The sequence below is a fragment of the Hippocampus bargibanti genome, linkage group LG19 (assembly GCF_051943395.1).
Source record: "Hippocampus bargibanti isolate YZ-2025 linkage group LG19, ASM5194339v1, whole genome shotgun sequence".
NCBI classification, from domain to species: Eukaryota; Metazoa; Chordata; class Actinopteri; order Syngnathiformes; family Syngnathidae; genus Hippocampus; species Hippocampus bargibanti.
Window position 1 is genome coordinate 9,527,280 of NC_142752.1, and position 20,942 is coordinate 9,548,221.

General features: G+C 40.4%; 2 protein-coding genes and 1 long non-coding RNA gene across 5 annotated transcripts in view; 1 reads left to right on the top strand and 2 right to left on the bottom strand.

Annotated features, from left to right (window-relative positions):
* lama2 (laminin, alpha 2) overlaps positions 1-8,731 on the top strand; it is a 111,931-nt gene extending 103,200 nt beyond the window's left edge. Inside the window, exons 62-66 of the mRNA XM_089021559.1 lie at positions 785-961; positions 1,739-1,892; positions 2,450-2,518; positions 5,592-5,704; positions 8,659-8,731. Of these exons, the coding sequence (XP_088877685.1) occupies positions 785-961; positions 1,739-1,892; positions 2,450-2,518; positions 5,592-5,704; positions 8,659-8,698 (553 nt within the window). The 3' untranslated portion in view covers positions 8,699-8,731. The remainder of the gene's footprint in view (positions 1-784; positions 962-1,738; positions 1,893-2,449; positions 2,519-5,591; positions 5,705-8,658) is intronic.
* On the bottom strand, positions 6,182-7,539 carry LOC148883935 (uncharacterized). Its single transcript, XR_016118492.1, has 4 exons — positions 6,620-7,539; positions 6,501-6,533; positions 6,361-6,422; positions 6,182-6,273 (listed from the first exon to the last, which is right to left on the bottom strand). It is a non-coding gene; the product is annotated as an uncharacterized LOC148883935 (long non-coding RNA).
* On the bottom strand, positions 7,608-20,605 carry rars2 (arginyl-tRNA synthetase 2, mitochondrial). 3 transcript variants are annotated; one of them, XM_089021561.1, is made up of 20 exons: positions 20,451-20,605; positions 19,966-20,074; positions 19,075-19,177; positions 18,769-18,852; positions 18,543-18,699; positions 18,379-18,462; positions 18,239-18,315; positions 15,420-15,578; positions 15,239-15,345; positions 13,821-13,913; positions 13,636-13,696; positions 13,401-13,477; positions 12,090-12,214; positions 11,940-12,007; positions 11,754-11,863; positions 11,224-11,319; positions 11,082-11,156; positions 10,940-11,003; positions 8,111-8,728; positions 7,608-7,680 (listed from the first exon to the last, which is right to left on the bottom strand). In XM_089021561.1, exons 5-19 carry the CDS (start codon positions 18,658-18,660, stop codon positions 8,642-8,644), a joined length of 1,401 nt encoding a protein of 466 aa, XP_088877687.1. In that variant the 5' UTR covers positions 18,661-18,699; positions 18,769-18,852; positions 19,075-19,177; positions 19,966-20,074; positions 20,451-20,605; the 3' UTR covers positions 7,608-7,680; positions 8,111-8,641. The 3 variants fall into 3 exon arrangements, with proteins under 3 accessions (XP_088877687.1, XP_088877686.1, XP_088877688.1); XM_089021560.1 differs by lacking the exons at positions 19,966-20,074; positions 20,451-20,605 and adding exons at positions 19,276-19,349; positions 19,477-19,869; XM_089021562.1 differs by lacking the exon at positions 20,451-20,605 and having other exon boundaries at positions 19,966-20,122.
* Positions 20,606-20,942: the final 337 nt, after the last annotated feature.

Consider the following 20,942-nt stretch of genomic DNA (forward strand, 5'->3'; position numbering starts at 1 on the left):
AGAGTTGGAGCACGTCATACTCATCTGTCACACTTTTTATTTTGGATGTAAACGCACTGAATAGCCAAAATGATTAATAGTAATAATACATTTCATTTATAAGCACCTTTCAAAACTGTCAAGGTCACTCTCAAGGTCACTTTAAACGTTGGAAGTAACTCAAATAGATAGCAAGCAAGCTAGCTAGCGAATAGATAGCTAATAGCCAGCGAATAGATAGCTAATAGCAAGCGAATAGCTAATAGCTAGCGAATAGATAGATATCATATATTTTTTTATTTTACAACAGATTCTTTTCTTACAGACAATGTTTTTAGGTGTTCAATTACCTTACATGTTTCTGTGTATACTTCTGCCTTCGTCAGTCACCTAAAAAACACTGTCTGTAAGAAATAATCTGTTGTAAATTAGATATCAAGTAGACAGGATGAACTAGCAAGAAGATAGCAAGCTAGCTAGTGAATAGATAGCTAATAGCTAGCGAATAGATGGCTAATAGCTATCGAATAAAGAGCTAATAGCTAGCGAATGGATAGCTAATGGTGTTCGTCCTCTTTGAGAAGTGATGACCATCTTCACTATGTGAAGATGGATAGCTAATAGCTTGTGGTAGCGAATAGGTAGGTAGCGAATAGATAGCTATTAGCCATATTGGCCATGCATATCCTGTTTCACAGCGTCCGTACATCTGACCAACAACTGAATTGATGCTACCCGCATTCAAGTCATGACTGGACATACAAAAGATGAAGAGTTGCATTGTGACAAATTGCTTTGTCATCAGATCTTTTGCCGTTCAAGTGGACGAGGAGGCAAAGAGGGAGTCTCCACTTCCCAATGACCAGCCAATCATCTTGCAACGTTTATTCCTCGGTGGCATCCCCGCAGAGGTGGAGCAGACCTCCAACAGAGTCAACGTCCCATTCCAGGGTTGCATCTGGAATCTCATGGTCAACTCTGTGTAAGTCACCCCAAAAGTCATTACGACGTTTCTCCTCGTCACTCGCGGTTTCGCGTGACCGCTCGAAACGCTTTTTGTCATACCGTGATGTTCATCCAGGCCCAATTGATCACATCACTTCACTTCATTACACCTGAGATGTTCACCTTGGCCCCACTGCGTGAAATTCCATCAGGGCAAGCTTCAGCATGACAATGACAATGCAGTCTTTGTCTTTTTGTGCCTGATCTGCCGTAATGGCTGTGTCTCGCTGCATAAACATATTCATGACTCTCATTGGGCCTGATTGTCCCTCTCTCACCTCACTTCACCCCTATTAACCCATCTCCTCCCTGTGCGATGCCTCTTGGTCCCTCACTAGTCCTCCAGACTGACTGGCTGTCTATTTTTGGTATGTCACCATTGAATGCAGATTCGATGTGCGAGTATATGAAAGCAAATGCCTGAACGACACTTTTTTCCACCATTTTGACATCTTATTGTTTGTAATATAATCCAACTGCATACATTTAGTGGTGTTTTTCACTGACTCGTGGGCCTCCACAAAAATGGACAAAATCCAACTTCAACAGACAGTTAGGATGGTGGGAAAAAAAAAATCATTGGCCTACCCACTCTCGAAGACTTGCACACTGTAAGAATAAGGACAAGGCCGCGTAACGTTTTACTAGACCCTCCGCACCCTGCCCACCACCTTTTCCAGCTACTCCCCCCCTTGCGTGTCCTACATACGTGGCACAAATCTGATTCTGATTCTGATCCTTGTCCCGGTGATAGTCTTTCAGACTTCTCCCAGTCGGTGTCCTTCGAAAACGCTGAAATCGGACAGTGCCCCAGCCTTTCCCCGCTCCTTCCTCTTCCCTATCCTACCGAAGAGGCTGAGAAGAAAGAGGAAGCAGCCACACCGCCACGGCCGGTGCCCACTCCTACCGTGAGTGATCCACACGCTAATGTTTACACATTGTTTGATTGACACCTCGTATTTTGAGCATCATATCCAAGGCGAACACACCGCGTCTCCGTCACGAGACGATTTTTCGAAGGATGCAATGCAACCATGGCCTTTCTGTGTTGGCTTAGCGCGCTCTGTCACGCTGCACTTGTACAGCCCATTAACTATTCTTTATTGTCCCTTTAGCCTTGAGCTACTAAACTGCCTCTCCAGCAGCCGGTCGCGCGCCGTGAAGTCACACTGATGTGCAAGCTAACTGTGCATGCCAGCTATGCTTTATGTGCCCGCTGGAGCCAAAGCAGTCGATGCGATGCGAAGAGGCGGGTAGACTGTCAGCCATTTGTTTTGGTCCGTGCATTAATGGCCGAATGCTTGATATCGCTCAATGCAATATTTGAGTAGCGACTGTTGAGTGTCAAATTCTCATCATCATTGCATGGCTAATGCTGCTGCTAGTTGGAGCGGCTACATGTGCTTCCTGGCTGTATCACATAATCCCCCAATCCTTTCCGCCCCCCCCTGATGATTGACTGCAGGAGCCCACGGCAATTGTTGCGCCTGCTGCCACACCCACTTCTGCTGAAGCCTCGCCCACTGCTGACACGGTATACGCACTTGCACATAATTAAACATACAGAAAGGGTTCCGATTTTTTTCCCCCCTAACAAAGATAGAAATTGTACCAGGTGGTGCACTGTATCAAGATGTCACAAATTAAAAATTATCTTTGAATTGTGTACTGTGTATGCCGCAAGCACTAAGATATATATATATATATAATAGTAAAATAATCACAAAATAATCACAAAATAATAAAATAAAATAACAATAATACAACTAATAATAAAAAAATATAATGAAAACATTCATAATAAAATAATAATAATAAAAATAATATAATAATTGAATAATAATAATAATAAAACTAACAATTATGGTGATGATCAAATTAATAATAAATTATTAATAATAATACACATACTTCTGATAGGATAGAATAATAACACCAATAATAATACAACCACTAATAATAATACTATTACTAATAATAATAATAATGATGATGATAACATTAATACGAAAATAATAATAATAAAAAGACGACTACTACTACTAATAATAATAATACAACAACTACTACTAATAATATAATAACAATGATAATATAATAATAATAATAATATAATAATAACAATAATAATATAATATTATTAATACAAGTAATAATAATGATAACATTAATAAGCAAATAATAATAATAAAGCTAATAATAATAATAATAATAATAATAATAATAATAATAAAAAGACTACTACTACTACTACTATAATAATAATAAAAGCCACTTTTCCAGTGGAAAGAAATTGACAGATTGAAATTGTCTTCAAACTGAATTGAAAAATTAACTCCAGCAGTTCTGATTCTTTCCACATAGAGGAGACAATGTGTGCCTGTGGGCAGGAATCCTAATTCCAATTCTTCAATTTGCCATTTCAAAATGTGAACGTCGACATGGAGCTCATCGAAAGAGAAATTGATTTTTTTAAACTGATTTGGTCTTAGATGATACAGTTGTGCCAAATGTATAATTTTGTATGTACACGTACAATCTTTCACTGCATTGATAAGTGATCACATCCACAAACGGACGAATGTAAGCGCCGGCCGCAGTCAATCAGTGCTCTTTGCATTACGAACCTTCTTCCTCTCCTCATGAAACGACTGCAGCACACCAGAGCAGGAAAAAGATAATGCTAAATGGATATTAATCCTCTGGGGTGCAATTAGGGATAATAGAATCATCGTGCATGTTCTAAACTTTACACAGTTGCATCTCAAAGATCATCAAGAGGTGAAAACGACACTAAGGCGTTTAATGAGCACTCGTTTACAGTACGAACAACATGGCAAAGTCCTTGAGTGGTTCTCTCTGGAGTCGTAAACTTATTTGTGCTCAAGAGAATTAGTAGCGGTAAAAGTGGCTCATTTCGATCTGGCCGGCGGTACGCAAGCACGAATGTATGCATACATACATACATACAAAGACATGTAAAATCGTGGCTGAATGACTTCACATTCAATCAGGGTGACCTCCAAGAATAGACGAACCGCTCTGAATGGAGGACCATCGCCCCATTGTTAGCCACAGAGGAGATGAGAGAAAAGGAGGGAGGAAGAGGCGATTCAAAAAGGGGATAGGAGGAGGGGAAGAAGGCCCCGGACAATGAAGAGGAGGAGGACAAGACTCTTTCTGAAGTCGGCAGCTTTTTTTGGGGGGGTCTGAAAGGAAAGCCGCAGGAGAGATTGAAGGCGAGGGGCGGGGGGTTCTTTTGTTGGAGGGAGGTTGGGTGAGGTGGAGAATGAAAGAAGAAAGGCAGAGGTTGAGCAGGAGCGGATATGAAGACAGAGCATGATAAGAGGTGAGTGTCGGCGGTTACAAAGCAAGGTCGCCGTGCGCAGAGCGTCTTCCACTTGAAAGTGAACACGAGACCAGAGGAGATTAAGAAATACACACGAAACACACAAAAAAAACTCGTAAGAACGCGGGTGGTAAAATGGGAGGAGAAAGGCGGCACTGGAGGCAAGAAAATGTCAAGTTGAGATGAAAATGGACAGAAAAACGGAATGAGAGAAGAACAGGGGTGAGGTGAACTGATGGAGATGAGAAAATAGTAAGTGAAGACTTGCAATATTTGACGTCATGTGCTGCAACATTGACATCTAGTGGCTACAGACTAAACAAAAAATGGCAGTGAGACAAAACTGATGCAATGGGGGGAAAAACTCTTAAAAGGCGTTTTATTGACATAGTCAAAGAAATATACAGTGATACCTCAGCTAACGAACTTAATTGGTTCCCAGAAACTGTGTTTAAGGCGAAAAGTGTGTCTTCCAAACATTAGTTTTCCATAGGAAACTATTAAAAATGAGAATTATCCGTTTCCAGGTCCCCATAAAACATAATTTTCTACTAAATAAGCCTTAAAACTACACAAAATATCCCTTATTTTAAGTACAATAAATATGCTATTGTATTGTAATTGAAGAAATAAACTGAACTGTATAATAAAGTCATTTTATTTACCTTTGTGATGGTCGATGTAGTTGCCTCTTGATGATATCCAAGTGAAGTTGCTGTGCTTTCTCGGCGATCATACCCTCCCTCCTGCTCGCTGCTTTTCGTTAATCCAAATCAACAGATGTTTTTCAATCTCTTCTATTGCCTGAGACCGTTGCTTAAACAACACAAAAACACCCTTTGCCACACTTAGCAATGGTTGATTTAGCGTACTGGGACGCTAAGTCACACAAACGCACAGCTCGTTCGTTTTTCGATATTGGCAATGTTTGCCCATAATGGCAAATGTATCCTTGAGCGCAAACCACGTATGCACTCAGAGAAAGGGTGTGTGGAAAAGCAGTCCGGCAGCCACGGTAGCACTGTTCAGCCGTGTGGTTTTGTGTTCTTCCGCCGAAAACTAGTCCGCCAGCCATTGTGGCGCTCTGTGTGTTTCCTGAAAACTCGTTCGTATACCAAGATGTTCGTAAGGCGAAGGGTTTGTCAGCTAAAGCATTCGTAAGCCAAGGTATCACTGTATCTCGAAAAATCTGGAACCTTATGGCGGTTGGAAACAGAGTCCGGTATACTGACCATGTTTGCCGCCCCTCCATCTGCAGGACTCTCATCCCTCACCTATTGACCCCGTGGCACTGGAGAAGTCTTACCAGTTCGGATTGGGCAGAAATAGTCACATGAGCTTTGCCTTTGATGACGCCAAAGTGAGAGAAAGGTTGGTGTTTAGAAGACAGAACCCCCCCTTTTGACTCGAACTTTGAAGCAAATGAATAGAACAGAAACACGAACGACCAATTCAAGCATGCACGTAATTGAAACGCAAACATCAAATAAGGCCAAATGACTCATTTCATTGTCAAGTTTATTATTTGTTGTTTTCATATTAATGCATTCACTGCCAGACGTGCGAAAAAATGTCTAGTCCAGTGCCAGAGTTTTTGACATTGTCACTTGAATTCTAAGACCCACAGAGGCTGCCGCTGCTCACCCGCAGAAAAAAAAATTTATCCTGTGACTGTAAAGTGACCTTGAGAGTTTTGAAAGGCGCTTATAAGTGAAATGTATTATTTTTATTATTATTATTATAACATGGAAAAAGGGAAATGCTGCCCCTTGTGGAAAGAAGACGTCTTCAGTGTTATTTAAAACAAAATTTGGACAACAAATTTGGAAAGTTGGAAATTGTTACTTACAGCGATTCGCACATTGGCATCCAGATGACAACAACTTGCGCTTGATGACGATAGCTCAGTCAGCCATGTTGCTGTTCCCCAAACGAAACACCTGATTTAAGAAAAAACATGACAAATGAGCCCACTCATCACAGGAAATGACTTCCCTACCCCTAGCTTAAGTGTACAGCAGGCTTACCAATTTGAGTGGTTCATCTGGCCAACAGCTGCATCCAGTATGGCACCATTGTGTGATGAGACCTTTTAAAAAAAGAGCATCTGGGATTTAGTCCACTTTCACAATCAATACACATGCTGCCATTAATCCAATTTACTTACCTGACATTTTGGACAATCATCCACCATTCACAACTGGCGAGGGGAAAAACAATTCAAAAAACCATCATGTGTATATGCGAGTCAATTTATCAATTCACTCATAAACCTTATTAAACTACCCTAAGTTGTGAAGAGCATTTGTGGAGCAGCTCCTTTTCTTCATCTCACCCATGACAGCCCTGCAAAACACACATAAAATAGCAGGTGCGCTACATACAACTTCAATTAGCCAATTGTTTGGTTACCTGACAGGAGCAGACTTGTCACAGCCTTCGACTCACCATCATTTTCAACCAAGAAGCCCTCAATGTCTGCATTGAGATGAGCAGTAAAACAGAGGGAGCGACAATTTGCCCATGACACCTGCTATTAATTGCAGCAACGTAATACTTCCGGGTTAAAGGGTGAGGGGTGGAGCTTTCTGTCCAGGCAACGCCAGCCAATCTGATTAGAGGCGTGGTCATTTGGCACTGCATTTGGAACACCTGATCCTCATTGTGCAGTCGCTTGACTTTCTTGGACCCCTCACAAATCGACAGAGCTCATTTACACGTTGCAGAAACAAAGTCTCCCACTGTGACTTTACCAGACATGGTCGTTTTTATGGGCTAAAAATGACTTACCACATACATGGTTGTTTCTTTCTGCACAAAATGACTTACAAAACATGGTTGTTTTTTATTTCTTTAATTTTCGCTACGAATGACTTACTATCCATGGTCACCCAAAAATATAGTAGTGTGACCTTTGCAGGTTCTTTGTCCATGCAACGTGAAATGGTTTTGTGAATATTTATCTTGAAACACTTAGTTACTTTTTTTCCTGGGAAACCTCAGTAGTGCGAAATAAATATGACCACGTACCTCTACCCGTCACACTCACTTGTAGTGTAGTGGTACACTCACAGGCATTGGTTGCAGTCATAGTGGGTTCCAACCCCACATACTGCCATTGTGAAAATTGCACTTGAAACACTTAGTTACTTTTTCCTGAGAAACCTCAGTTGTTAGTATGAAATATGACCAAGGAACTTAACCACTGTCAGGAAAAAAACATTACCAGAGGCCATTGCAAGCGCTTTATCGGCACCCAAGCATAAAAAACAACATTTGTCCAGGCAACAGCAGCCAATCTGATTATGGGGCGTGGTCCTTTGGCACTGCACCTGATCCAAGTCAGCCTGAGAAATCTTAGTTGTTGGTATCAAATATGACAAAGGAATACAACCGCCCTCAGTCATTGGTGATGCAGTGGTGCAATCACTGACGTTGGTTGCAGGCAAAGTGGGTTCAAACCCAGCCCATTCATAATGTGAAAATTGCACTTGAAACTCTTAGTTATTTTTTCCTGGGAAACCTCAGTCTTTGGTATCAAGTATGCCTAACGACCATGGTGGTGCACTTGTTGCCATTGGATGCAGGCAAAGGGGGTTCAAACCCCGCTAACTGACATTGTGAAAATACACCTTGGAACACTTAGTTACTTTTTCCTGGGGACCCGCAGTTGTTGGTATCAAATATGCCCAAAGACCATAGCCAAGCAAGTCACTGCTAGCGTAGTGGTACACTCTCTGGCATTGGGTACAGACAAATAGGGTTCAAATCCCAGACATCGTTCTGCCGTCGCTTGCCCCATTACTTTTCCCAGTCAACACTGACTTTTTTTAATGTTATCAGTCTTTCAGAACCCAAAAACTGCGTGTGCTTTTTTCTCTCCGCCAAGTCTAATAGAAAGTACTGCAGTACCACTTACTTACACAGGGCAAATTGATTTTCTTAATTTTGTTCCTTCTTTTTGTCATTTATACTGAAACGTTGTGTCCAGAAAACTCAGATTATGAATGTGCAGAATTGTCTTTCATACTTGAAATGACAAGAATAGATTTACAGTGCACAGTTGAGAGGCCTTTATATTAATTTGGTGCCAATTGAAGACGAAATATCAACGTACACATTTGCAACAAAACCAAAGCTACCTGTTGGCAGTGTCACCGTTGAGAGGAAATTAGTTTTTTTGTTCAGGCTAATCATGTCCCTGCCAAATGGGACAAACCAGTCACAAGAGTGAAAGTATGCTCTGTTAGAGTACCTATTTTTTTAAAAACGTATTTTAATGATTGAAATCATGATTAAATTCAACATTTACATTTTGTCAACAGGTATGATACCCAGAATTCGCATTCCATTGGACAGGATTGAGCAGGTGCCGCAGAAAAGTCTCTTCCTTGCCTGTGAGCATTCACAAAGTGCAAAATTATGACATCATACTTCTGCTTTTTGTAGAAATTACCATATTTTCCAGTGTATAAGGTGCACCTAAAGTCCTTCATTTTCTTCAAAAGATTACTCTGTGCCTTATACGCCAGTGCGTCTTATATGTGAAGTAATATTGAGCCAGAAACAGTCTCACAACTAAAGTGATGCCTCTGTTTTCGACCATAATCCGTTTCAGAAACCTGTTCGAAAACCGATTTGTTCAAAAACAGAAACAGCACTTTCCATTAAAATCAATGTAAAAAATCTTAATCCGTTCAAAGTGTTGAAAAAAAACTCAACAATTTCATCGCATAAACCGGATAAAAACTTAATAATAGAGCAGGTCATGTGTAAAATTCTATAAAAACAAACTTTTATTTTCACCAATTTTTAACATCAACATTAACATCTTTACATAAAAATCTCTCTATCTTTCTGCCACGGGGCGTGTTGGCACCTATCCCAGCTGTCTTTGGGCAAACACAGGGCACACTAACTTTTCAAACCATCCTCTGCTTGCTTTAAAATCATGCTATTCAGGAGATCTTAACCAAATATGTCAGCATTTTCGCAAAAATAAAACATCAACAATATTAATGCGTCGGTCACAATGAGGAAGACGTGACATATAAGGAAGTGACGTATAAGGAAGCAGAGGGTAGTCGAATGATGCATTCAGATGCACTCAGTTTGGTTGAGAACCAAATTTCGGTTGTATACCGGGCCATAAAAAATATGACATTTTTGGTTGAAAATCGAATGGGATGAGAACCGAGACGTTCGAAAACCGAGGTTTGACTGTACTGTGACCAGCCACCAACTAGCCTCTACTGTAGCACCTTATAACGTGGGGTGCCTTATATTTGGAAAACATTTTCCATTCCTTGAAGGTGCACTTTATAGTCATATAAAGAAATATAGTCCGGTGCAGCTTATATATGGAAACAGTTTTAAAATACACCATTCAATAGGAGTGTGCCTTACACTTCAGTGTGCCTTATACACTGAAAAATACAGTACTCATTGAACTGTAAATGTCAAATTTCAAACAAATCAATTGTATTGTAAATATCCTTTGGATCTCATGTCACCAATAGCTCAAGAATTTTAACAATAGGCTTCAACAACCTTTCATATATTTTTTGCCAATTTTGTACGAAACCTTTTAATGGACCTCAAGACAGTACTTTTTTTAACGAAAATGTATTATGTAACATATTACTGCGTTACCTGTTGAGGAGTCGAGATTTGGTCTTAGAATTTCACTCCGAATGGTTAGAATATGTGACGTGAAAAATTGCAAAGTGCGATGTGACAGCCGTGTTGTAAGTTTTCAAATAGCTCAATAAAGTTTGGGAAATACTATACTGAAGGAGAAATGTTCTAGATTTGTTTTCTATTTATCGAGCTAGATAGATATCTATTTGCTATGTAGCTGGCTATCTATTAGCTATCAATTAGCTAGCTAACTAGCTTTCTATCTATTTGAGTTACTTTCGGGATGAGTAAAGGCTGGCACGTGTGGCTGCCGCTGCTCACCCACAGAAAACCGTATCCTGTGACTGTAAAGTGATCTTGAGAGTTTTGAAAGGGGCTTATTTAATGAAATGTATTATTATTATTATTTTCTGGTGTGCAAGGCGCACTGGAGTAGACGGTGCACCCACAATGAATGGTGTCTTTTCAAACTTTTTCCATATACAGGTAACATCTAACTTACGACCAGCTCGACTTACAACTACCTGTACTTACGATCATGACCTCCAGACCCATACGTACCCATGTCATTTAGCCTCTGAGTCTCTATTCAACATTTTGAATGGATTTCGACTTACGACCGTCGTAAGTCGGATGTTACCTGTAGTATAAGGCACACCTTCAATGAATGAAAAACGTTTCCCAAATAGAATACATAAATACATAAAGGTTTTCCAAATATAAGGCAGACCACATTAAAAAGCGCAATAGTAGAGGCTGGTGTTCCGAATTACATCTACCGGGGGAAATAGAATTGGTGGTTGCTGACAGCAGTTGCGAGACCTGTTGTGGCTCTATATTATTTCAGGCGCACCTGCGTATAAGCAGGTCTGCAGGGTCATCTTTTGAAGAAAATCAAGGCTTTTGGGTAAGCATTATACGCCGGAAAATACGGTTATTCACTTTCTTTTGATTATTTTCTGTTACCTGAGCAACTTGCTGTGGGCTGCCTTTGACCGGCAGCTCTCGATGCGCTGAGGCAGCCAGGTGGCTGCAAGAGAAGCCAAGAAGAAGTATGACTTGTTTGAGCTGTCCAAAGTGTCCCCCCTGGTACATCATTGTTCCTTACCAAAGCTTCAATAGGAAATTGAGAAGGTGTTTGGGTTGCAGATCCTGCGCCGACTGGTACAACACCTCTTCGTAGCTGCAGTGAGATGTAAAATGGCAAATTTGGCGGCAAACATGAAAAAAACGAGACTTGTTGAACTTACCGCAGAAGGTGCTGAAGAATGGAGATGCCCGACTGCTCACTTAGGAAGGACGGATCGAAATTAGAAGCGTCGATGTTGTCATTCCTCCGTATTAAACTGCGCAAAGAGGTACAAACGTCTGGTAATTAGTTACTCGGTCCATATTCGTTAACTGTTTGAAAGGATTGACGAGAATCATTTCTTACATCGCAAGAATGACATGTTTTTCTACTTCTTTCTTTCCTTTCCTTTTCCTTTCATAACTTTGCTGCCTTGTTACTAGAGTGAACGCTGGCGCGAATTGCTGCCGCTGCTCACCCGCACAAAAAAAATCCCGGGACTGTAAAGTGTCCTTGAGTGTTCAGAAAGTCACTTGTAAATTAAATTCATTATTATTATCATCATCATCATCATTATTATTATTACAGTCAAATTGCTAAATTTGAGATAATTTTGCATAATGAACAGACTGGATGTGCCTCACTGAGTGCTGCTGTTTTGGTTAGCAAGAAAACCTGAAATGGATTCAATTCATTTGTCTATTGACACACCTGCAGAGGCGCGCGTGGGTGTACTGGAGGAAAACGCCCGTGTCGCCCTGCGCCTGCAGCATCTTGTCCCAGTCAAAGTTGTAGTCCCCTTGCAGCGGGCCTTTGAAATCCTAAAACATTTTTTTTCATTTCAAGTCATTGTGAAAACTCATCAGAGTAAAAGCATGACATGTCCTCGTCGTTCACCTGGACTATTAATGCACTGATTCCCACTTTTTGCGCCGTGTCCTCTGGATCGTCCATTTCCTTGGTCACTGCAAGAAATGGACAAAGGAAAATGTTCCAACGGCATCTCATGAGAATTGACAAAGATTTAAAAATAGCGGCGGTTTGTACTTTTTGATTGGCTCATATTGTGCAACATCCTCGCGCGAGCCTCATCCAGAATGTCCTCTAAGAAGACCACCTCTCCGGTGCGGGTCTTCATGCCCCTGACTAGGCCGAAGGGGACATGATGACACCTGTGCATTAACATGCCATCAAATTTCCCGTTTTGTCGTGCTTTGTTTTACATAAACATAAACATTCAATGCAGCGTCAGAAACCTTAGACTATCTTATTTCAACAGAAAAAAACAGTTAATTCCTAAATGATATGGATCTGGAGTTAACTGAGCTTGAAATGGGCTGCACAAAAGCCGAAAGGAAATAACTGAGCTTGAAATGGGCAGCACAAAAGGCAAATACTGCCCCCTCGTGGCAGGGAAAAAATATAGTCAGACTCAGTTTAAAAATATCATAAAATACAGTGAGACCTCAACTTACAAACACCTTATCTTACAAACTTTTCGTCTTACAAACATCAAATTTATGAAAATTAAACCTTATAATAAGCACTATTTTCATAATACACACCCACCACAGCTGGCGGAGTGATCTTCGGCGGAAGCACACGACCGAACAGCACCAGAGGTTTAGTTACCAACAGTACATATGGAAGGTGATTCTCCTTCCATAAGCCATCAACGACCATCAAAAAGGTAAATAAAACTTTATTTTACAGCACAGTTTATTTCTTTAATTACAGTCCTCATGTAATGCGCCTCTCTTTCCAAACAGCAATTCCCTTTGACCGACCTCCAACGCCATTCCATCAAGCCATAAATGACCATAACAAATGTAAATAAAGTGACTTTATGATACAATGCAGTGTATTTCTTTCATTACAATACAATAGCACATTTATTATACATAGAATAAGGTATGTTGTGTGTAGTTTTTTAGGCTTATTTAGTTGAAAAGTATATTTTATGGAAACCGGGAACGGATTATTCCCATTTTAATGGTTTCCTATGGGAATTTTTTTTGAGATACACACTTTTCACCTTACACCAATTAAGTTCGTAAGTTGAGGTCTCACTGTATATAAGATATAATATAAATATCGCCTGAGAGAAGATCCTAATTATATAATAAAATGGCAGGAATTTGTCTTCATCCCAGTCAAAAATATTTAAACAGCTCATTACTGCCTGCGAGGTAAAAGTATGAAAATACACAATTCATTGGGGGTGCGCCTTAGACTCCGGTGCACCTTATACACCAGAAAATACGATACTCTGTTTTCTATCTTCCTTGTGAGTATTGCAGCTGTGCACTCTACTGTTAAGGACTATGACAATTTACAAGTTCAGGTAGTTTTGTGGACCTGTCAGCCCAGGAATGCCCCATCGCTTGCAGGATCTGGAACAACTGGTGGAAGTGAGGTTTTTGACTTTTATCTGTCTTCAGAAATGACAAACAATTGCTGTAAGAGGAAACACAATGTTAACACGACGACTGGATGGTATTTGCGTGTGACGCCGCAAAAAAACAAACAAACACTGAGTGGTCGCTGTTACACAAGGGCGATGTTTGCAATGGGCAAAAAAAATCATTTTTACCACATAAATCATCTCATCAAAATGGTACTTTTCTTCCCGGTCAATGGCCGCTGCAATGTCCCTGAAAGAAAAATGAGTTAAAGGACCCAGCAGGCTTTCCTTCAAGTATCCTATATCTCTGAGGCGTGGGAAATTATCGGTTTCGCTGATAGCTGCGAGTTGAATTTGTCCCAAACTGCACCAACCTGGTAATGTAGAGACTTGTGCCATCGCTGCGAAGAACAGTACACACGGAGTTCTGGTCTCCGGCTGAAAGATCCACAACGCCAATCCCCTGCCTGGAAGACACAATTTTTTATTTTTTTTTTGCTGATACTCTCGTGCCACTCGCCGGGTGTATTTTTCACTCTGCATAACAGAAGGGTTGTTTGCCAGACGATATGCAAAAAAAAATGTGTCCACTCCAGTGGACAGGTTTTTGTCATTGTCACTCGAATTCCAGGACCCACAGAATATTGAGTTTTAGGACTACATAAACATTGAATGCAGCGTAAGAAATGTGAGACTCTCTTTTTTAAACAGAAAAAAACGAGTTAATTCTTAAATTATATGGATCTGGAGTTATATTAGCTTGAAATGAGGGTGGCTGTCCAAAATACAATGCAATGCATACATCATGGTTTATATAGCGCTTTAAACACAGCAGCTGAAAAAGTGCTAACATGGAAAAGGGAAAATGCTGCCCCCTTGTGGAAAGGAAAAGCCATGGCCTTTGGTGTATCAATAATAATAATAATAATAATAATAATATAATAATACATTTCATTTATAAGCACCTTTCAAATCTCTCAAGGTCACTTTACAGTCATAGGGTAAGTTTTTTCTGCGGGTGAGCAGAAGCAGTCACACGCATTAGGTTCACTCAACCCGGAAGTAACTCAAATACATGGAAAGCTTGCTAGCGAGGCAATCGTTAGCCAACAGATACCTAGCTAGATAGCCAGCTAGCTAAATAGTGAATATAGCTAGCTAGCCAGCCAGAGCTAATGGATAGCAAATAGCTAGCAAATGATAATATTGTAATAAGACTAATAATAATATATTTCATTTATAAGCGCCTTTCAAGTCACCTGTGAGAATATTGAGTTTTAGGACTACATGAACATTGAATGCAGCGTAAGAAACCTGAGACTCTCTTTTTTCAACAGAAAAGAAACAGTTAATTCCTAAATTATATGGATCTGGAGTTATATTAGCTTGAAATGAGGGTGGCTGTCCAAAATACAATGCAATGCATGGGTCACAGGATATGTTTTTTTGCCGGTGAGCAGCGGCAGCCACACGCGCCAGTGTTCACTCAACCCGGAAGTAACTCAAATAGATAGAAAGCTTACTAGCTCGACAATCGTTAGGCAACAGATACCTAGCTAGATAGCCAGCCAGCTAGATAGTGAATAGATAGCTAGCTAAAAACTAGCTGGCTACCAAACAAGACAAAACAAAACCCAAACAAATTCAGGAATGGCGCTCTATGTCAATTTTCAATTCCCAAATAGATTTGTGAATGGCAGTGAATAGCTCGTGTTCAATATTTTTTTTCATGCAGGCAAATACAATATTAATTTCAGCTCTCAAAAAGCACAAAATGAAGGAATATGAATACTCAGTGGTCTTTAACAGGCCTTGCTTCCGTAGCCGCTGCACCACCTCCTGCACTCGCTCCTGGTGAAACGACTCCCCCGAGTAGATATCAAAATGGACACCTAAGCGCTGATAGTCCAAAGACATCAAGAGGAAGTTGATATTGGGATTACACGACAAAGCGGCGTCGAACCGGGTCGCACCTCGTAAATACGCCGATATTCGCAGACGGTGATGTCCCTGAATTGTTGCCAGAGAGACATTGCACCATTCTCCTTCTGCTCCAGCTGTCGAAAAAAGTCCCGGGCCGCTAGCATGGTGTCTTCATTGTGCTCAGCTTCTTTGTTGACCTTTACGTATACCTGCAAATTTGGAGGAGTCGTGACACTGACAACACTGAGTTCTGCAAAACATTAAGACACAAAACCTGGCGCCTTCGGCCACACTTGCTCAAATCAACATGGGGCGCGGTTCCACGGATAGCTTGTTTCTCCCATTCTTATTTATTTATGATTACGAAGCCTTGTTTATTTTTCTAATAATTCAAATGTGAAAGTGTGTTGAATGTGTTTTTTGAACACGTATCTCTGTGAGGTGACAAATTTCAAAGAGACTTTGTTTCACTTAAAGGACAACCGACGTCTCCGGACAAGTTGTGTCCATAATTTGTAAAATGGCTTCAAATGACTTCTACTGGGCGTATTTTAATAAGATTCCACCGCATATAGCTATATTTTACATTTTAAGACTCGCGCTGAACATTCAGGAAATCTTGTTTTTGAGTTGGTGACGAGTCCGTATGTGACGTCAGAAAAGGACCGCCTCCATCACATCAATGTATTTTGCTGTACTGTTTTTTTTAAACCATGTCTTACACCCAAAAGCCACCAGCAGAGGGAGGCAAACTCCATGGAAAGAATGTATCAGCCTGTGGAAACGTGCTGTTTCAGTCCTCACCGGAGCTGGTCGCCATTTTTCCGCCTCTTTTTGGGTGAGACACCCCCCCCCCCCCCCCCCCCCCCGCCCGTTTGCCTCAAAATGGCCCAAATAAATTCTTTAATCGATTGCAAACATGTATGCTTTGCTCATCAGGACTATTCGAATCATATTCATAACTGGATGTGTAACAAGAAAGCATATTCTCCGAACCTGAAGCCATTGTTTTGATTCACAAGCAATGCAAGACGTCTTGGCGTGACGTCACGAAAGGGGGGCGGGTCTTTCTGAAAATGCCCAATTCGCAGCTCAATTTTTTTTGCAGATTTTGGACACTTTAAGTCATTTTTATTGGTGTTTTGCATTTGACGAAAAATATCATACTGCATGTTTTGGGTATTTTAGATGCTATAAAAGGGTTTTTTTCTGGTGTCAGTTCAAAAACAAAAAAGTGACATCGGTTGTCCTTTAATGTGGACTTTGATAATTTGAAATCATCCTTCAACATCTTGACTTGGAAGGAAAGTGCACAATTAAAAGTTGAACTTTTTCCATTGGAAATTAAATTTCAAGGACAACCGACATCACTTTTTTGTTTCCTGACATCAGAAAAACATTTTATAACATCTAAAATACCCAAAACACGCAGTATGATATTTTTAGTCAAATGCAAAACACAAATAAAAATTACTTAGTGTGTAAAAACTACTTCTAATTGAAACCGTAAGTGGCCAGTTTCAGAAGGTCCCGCTCCCTTGTTCGTGGTGTCACGCCAAGACGTCTTGCCTTGCCCGAGAATCAAAACAATTGCTTCAGACTTGGAGAAGATGCTTTCTTGTTACTCATCCAGTTATGAATATGATTCAAATAGTTCTGAAGAGGAAAGCATGCATGTTTGCGATCGATTAAAGAATTTATTCCCCGTCATTTTCAGATATCTCGGGGGGAAATGTAGCACCCAAAAGAGGCAGAAGATGGCGACAAAATCCATGGAGACGGGCTGATTAATTCCTTTTTTTCTTTTCGACAATTTTTGTCAGCGAATATCAAATAGATGCTCGGAGCAACACACAAGGATTTACCATCGCGTTATTTATGTGTTTTCCTTCTGATTTCGCCATGAACACGGATCAACACGAAGTTTTCAGACCAAACAAAGTACCCCAAAATGCATTGACGTGAATGAAAGGACTACTACAATGTGTCCTTTCTCGGTCAGGGGCGTTCCTTCAGTGACGTGACATGAGGACTCGTCACCAACTCAAAAACAGGACTTCCGGAATATTCAGTGCAAGTCTTAAAATGTAAAATATAGCTATACGCGGTGGACACTAACACTACATACGTCAACGTTTTTCACGTATTTTAGTTTTTTTTAATCATTTCAAACAATGTACAGTTTACTACAACTTTTATACAGGAAGAAAAAATACATGAACTGATCTTACAAAGACCATTTTGGCTCAAACGCCGTTTGTCCAACTGCTGGTAGCCAACGACAATGTTGCCGCCGATCACTACTATAGTCACGGCAAACCAGCAAAAGTAATCCTCAATCATATATACAGTATATATTTTTTTCACTGCATATGATTGGATTGATAAAAGCATAACATGGACATGTACGTAAGCTGTATGCATTTTCGCTTGTTAGCATTTTCTTCCCATTTTAAATAATATACAGCAAAATAAACTTTTACACGGGAATTGTAATCATTTATAAGGGCAGTTATTAGTCAAGGTGGACAAGCATGACACTATAACATTACGGTGTGGTCAGATTGAAACCACGTGGCCATTTTGTTGCTTTGATTGTGACCACGAATAACATGGATATTTTTTCGGAATGTGTATTTTTACATCAGAGTTGATAACTCCTTAGAATAGGAGTAAAAATATGTGTTAACAATTTGTAAGACTTTGGATCGATGGATTGACAACATTTTAATGCCAAGGAAGGCACAGTTTTTAGGATCACTTCTTATTAAGTATTTCAGGATCCTTCAATACTTTTCAAGAAGGTGCAAGGAACCCTGACTAGGCTATAAAAGAACAATACTGTTTCACCGAACATCCAGTTTTTTACCTCAAATAAATGCTGTAAAGGGTTTTCTTTCAATTGTTGCTGGCTTCCAAACTGGCTGAAACCAGCTCCCAGCAAACCTGAAGGAAAAATGGACGGTATTGAAGACACGGAATTATTTCTTTCCCCCCAAAATCCCTTACCAAACTGCATTCCCCAGTCCCCAAGGTAGTTCATTCGAATAACGTTGTGCCCAAGGGACTCCTTCACATTGGCAATGAAGTTTCCTGCGGAAATAGTCCATGTTTTCCTTGTTTGATGTTCACCAGCATTGTTTCTGTGTTACATATGACGACCACAAACTCACCGACAATTGTCGATCTTAAGTGGCCCGCGTGGAACTTTTTGGCAATGTTTGGAGAACTGTACTCCACCAATGTTGTCCCTTTCTTAGGAGAATCTAACAAGTCACTGTGAATCATCATTTTTTCATGGTGCTCTGTTCCAAACGGTTCCAGTATTTTCTGTTATAGAAAAGAACTGTGGCAACAAGTCACGAAGAGGAGACACACGTACGCACACACAAGACAAACCTGGGCAAGGAGTTTACGATTGATTTTGAAGTTGACTACAGCACTTCCTGCAGTGATGTCCTCTACAACGCTGTCCGGCTTTAGCTGAAAAACATCCCTGGATGATTTAGCTTTTACAACAAAGGACAAATACTGTATTTAACTGAATGCAGTCAAATCCACTTGATCTTGAAAATGTACACATTGACTTGCTTCCATGTTGTGCTCATTAAGGTCTGTGCACCCAAGAGAGGAAACAAAAGACAAAGAGGAAAACTAATACTGGCTATGCTATTGTTTTTTGGGGGTCTCTCTGCTCAATCCTACCTGTTTGGCTAAGTGTTCTGTTTGCGCCTGGATGTCTCCATGAGCTGGTAGTACCCCATTACTTCTTAAAATGCTTGTTGACAGCCTCAAGTCAGCGGTGTGCCTGGGGAGTAAATTGACACAAAACTTTCGATAATATGATCCAAGATCACGCTCTACCTGTGACAGAAAGACCGTGAAGGACAATAAAAGATGCTTAACTGTTTCTTAAATATTGGGACAGCTGAAAGGGCAGGTATGAAAAGGTACTCGGGCTGTTGCAGCGTCTTGCCCAGCTACACAAAAGTACAAATAACAACAATAATATCAGTTTGGTAGAATAAAGTCGATCACGTCTGATTTGTAACCAAAGGGACCCTCACGCTTCCAAGTTAACCTCGCAGTGTCACATCTTCTCATTACCTTCGCTGCAATTGTTCGTGCAAAAAACGATGCCATATTCCTAGAGTGCGTACTACGCACAATTAAACAGAGATAAATATATATGCATGCATACAAACATACAAAACTTTTTTGTAAAAGTAATGTTAACTTAATTGTAAATAATGTCTTTCCGACCAGCAGAGGATCGACTGCGCTTCCTGTTTAGCAAAATATTTTCCGGTGTCTTGTCAAATCAGAGTCAGTGTTTGTGTGACGTAATCGCGCGCAAGCGCATTACTCGATTATGGCAAATAGTAAATTAAAACCCTCCTTTTGTTTTAATGTTTAATTTCAATCTGAGATTATTTTAATTTTTGAATGTTCGATAGGTTCCAGCACCCCTGCTATCCTAGCGAGGGTTAAGTGGTATGGAAAATGAATGAATGCATGCATGAATGAATGAAATAAGAACAATGGCAAGCATAAGTGAATTAAAATAACCAGAGAGCATAACGGTGTCAATCATACTTGAATATGTGAAGGAATCTAGCGAGGTAATTGGTGGTTGTCACTGAGGGTCCTCGGACAATTCAACGGCTGGGAGTTCTCCTGAAAACTGCACAGTCCACCTTGTTCACTGGTAGGAAATATGGAACAGCTGAGAGAAGGTCTAAGTCAGTTAATACAAAAAAAATGGATACTAATTGGATGACGACTGACTCTTACATTATGAACAAATAATTATGTTGTCCATTTTGTTATCACCAGGACCTTTGGTACTGCACATAAATAAAGTCGACTTGCATAGAAATGAAACGGGGTTTGTTGCATTGGTTGTTTATTTTTCTCACCAGAGATGCAGTTTTCAATTTTAAAATTGCATTCTACTACACCGTAATGTTGATTGGAATTTTGGTGGTTCAACATAATTCCGTCGTAATTGCATGACAAATCGGGTTTTGTGGCACTTGGGTGCAATGCAAATCAAGCCTCGGCGTTGTGTAAAGTGTTACCTGATAGGGATGGTCCACTGGGGTGGGGGGAGATTGTGAACATCCGCAGTTGCAAAACTGTCTGCTTGATGGAAGTCATTGTCCGGTTTTTGTCGGTCATTAACGGGTCAAAAAAACACAACGTCTCAACGGTCTGCTGGTCTTGCTCAGATTGATTTCACTGTTGTGCGCATGCGGGAGAAAAGCATCCAAATATCGGAAATTGTAGTTTTTAACCACCCATGATGTTTACCCAACAACCCCGATGAACCCCACCCACCTCACCTAATTCCTGTCGTTATTTGACCAAAGTGACTGAACAATTTTGACATGGTCATGACTTATTAAACAAATATAAGTGCAATATGACAACGCTGGCCAAATGTAATTAGTGTTACAAATATTAGATGAAGCAACATGGAATTTTTGTTTTGGGTTTCTTGGGGAAGGCTGAGTCAAAATGCAAAAGATATCCACCAGGGGACGCTAAAACTCTACATTGTGGGGTTGGTT

Excerpts from the sequence above, each read along its gene's own strand:
- rars2 (XM_089021560.1), bottom strand. The coding sequence starts at position 19,512 with ATGGCATCGTTTTTTGCACGAACAATTGCAGCGAAG. Across the intron at positions 15,579-18,238 it reads CTTTACAGCATTTATTTGAG|GTATACGTAAAGGTCAACAA; the intron begins GTAAAAAACTGG and ends CCAAATTTGCAG. Across the intron at positions 13,478-13,635 it reads TTGATGAGATGATTTATGTG|ACAGATAAAAGTCAAAAACC; the intron begins GTAAAAATGATT and ends TCATTTCTGAAG.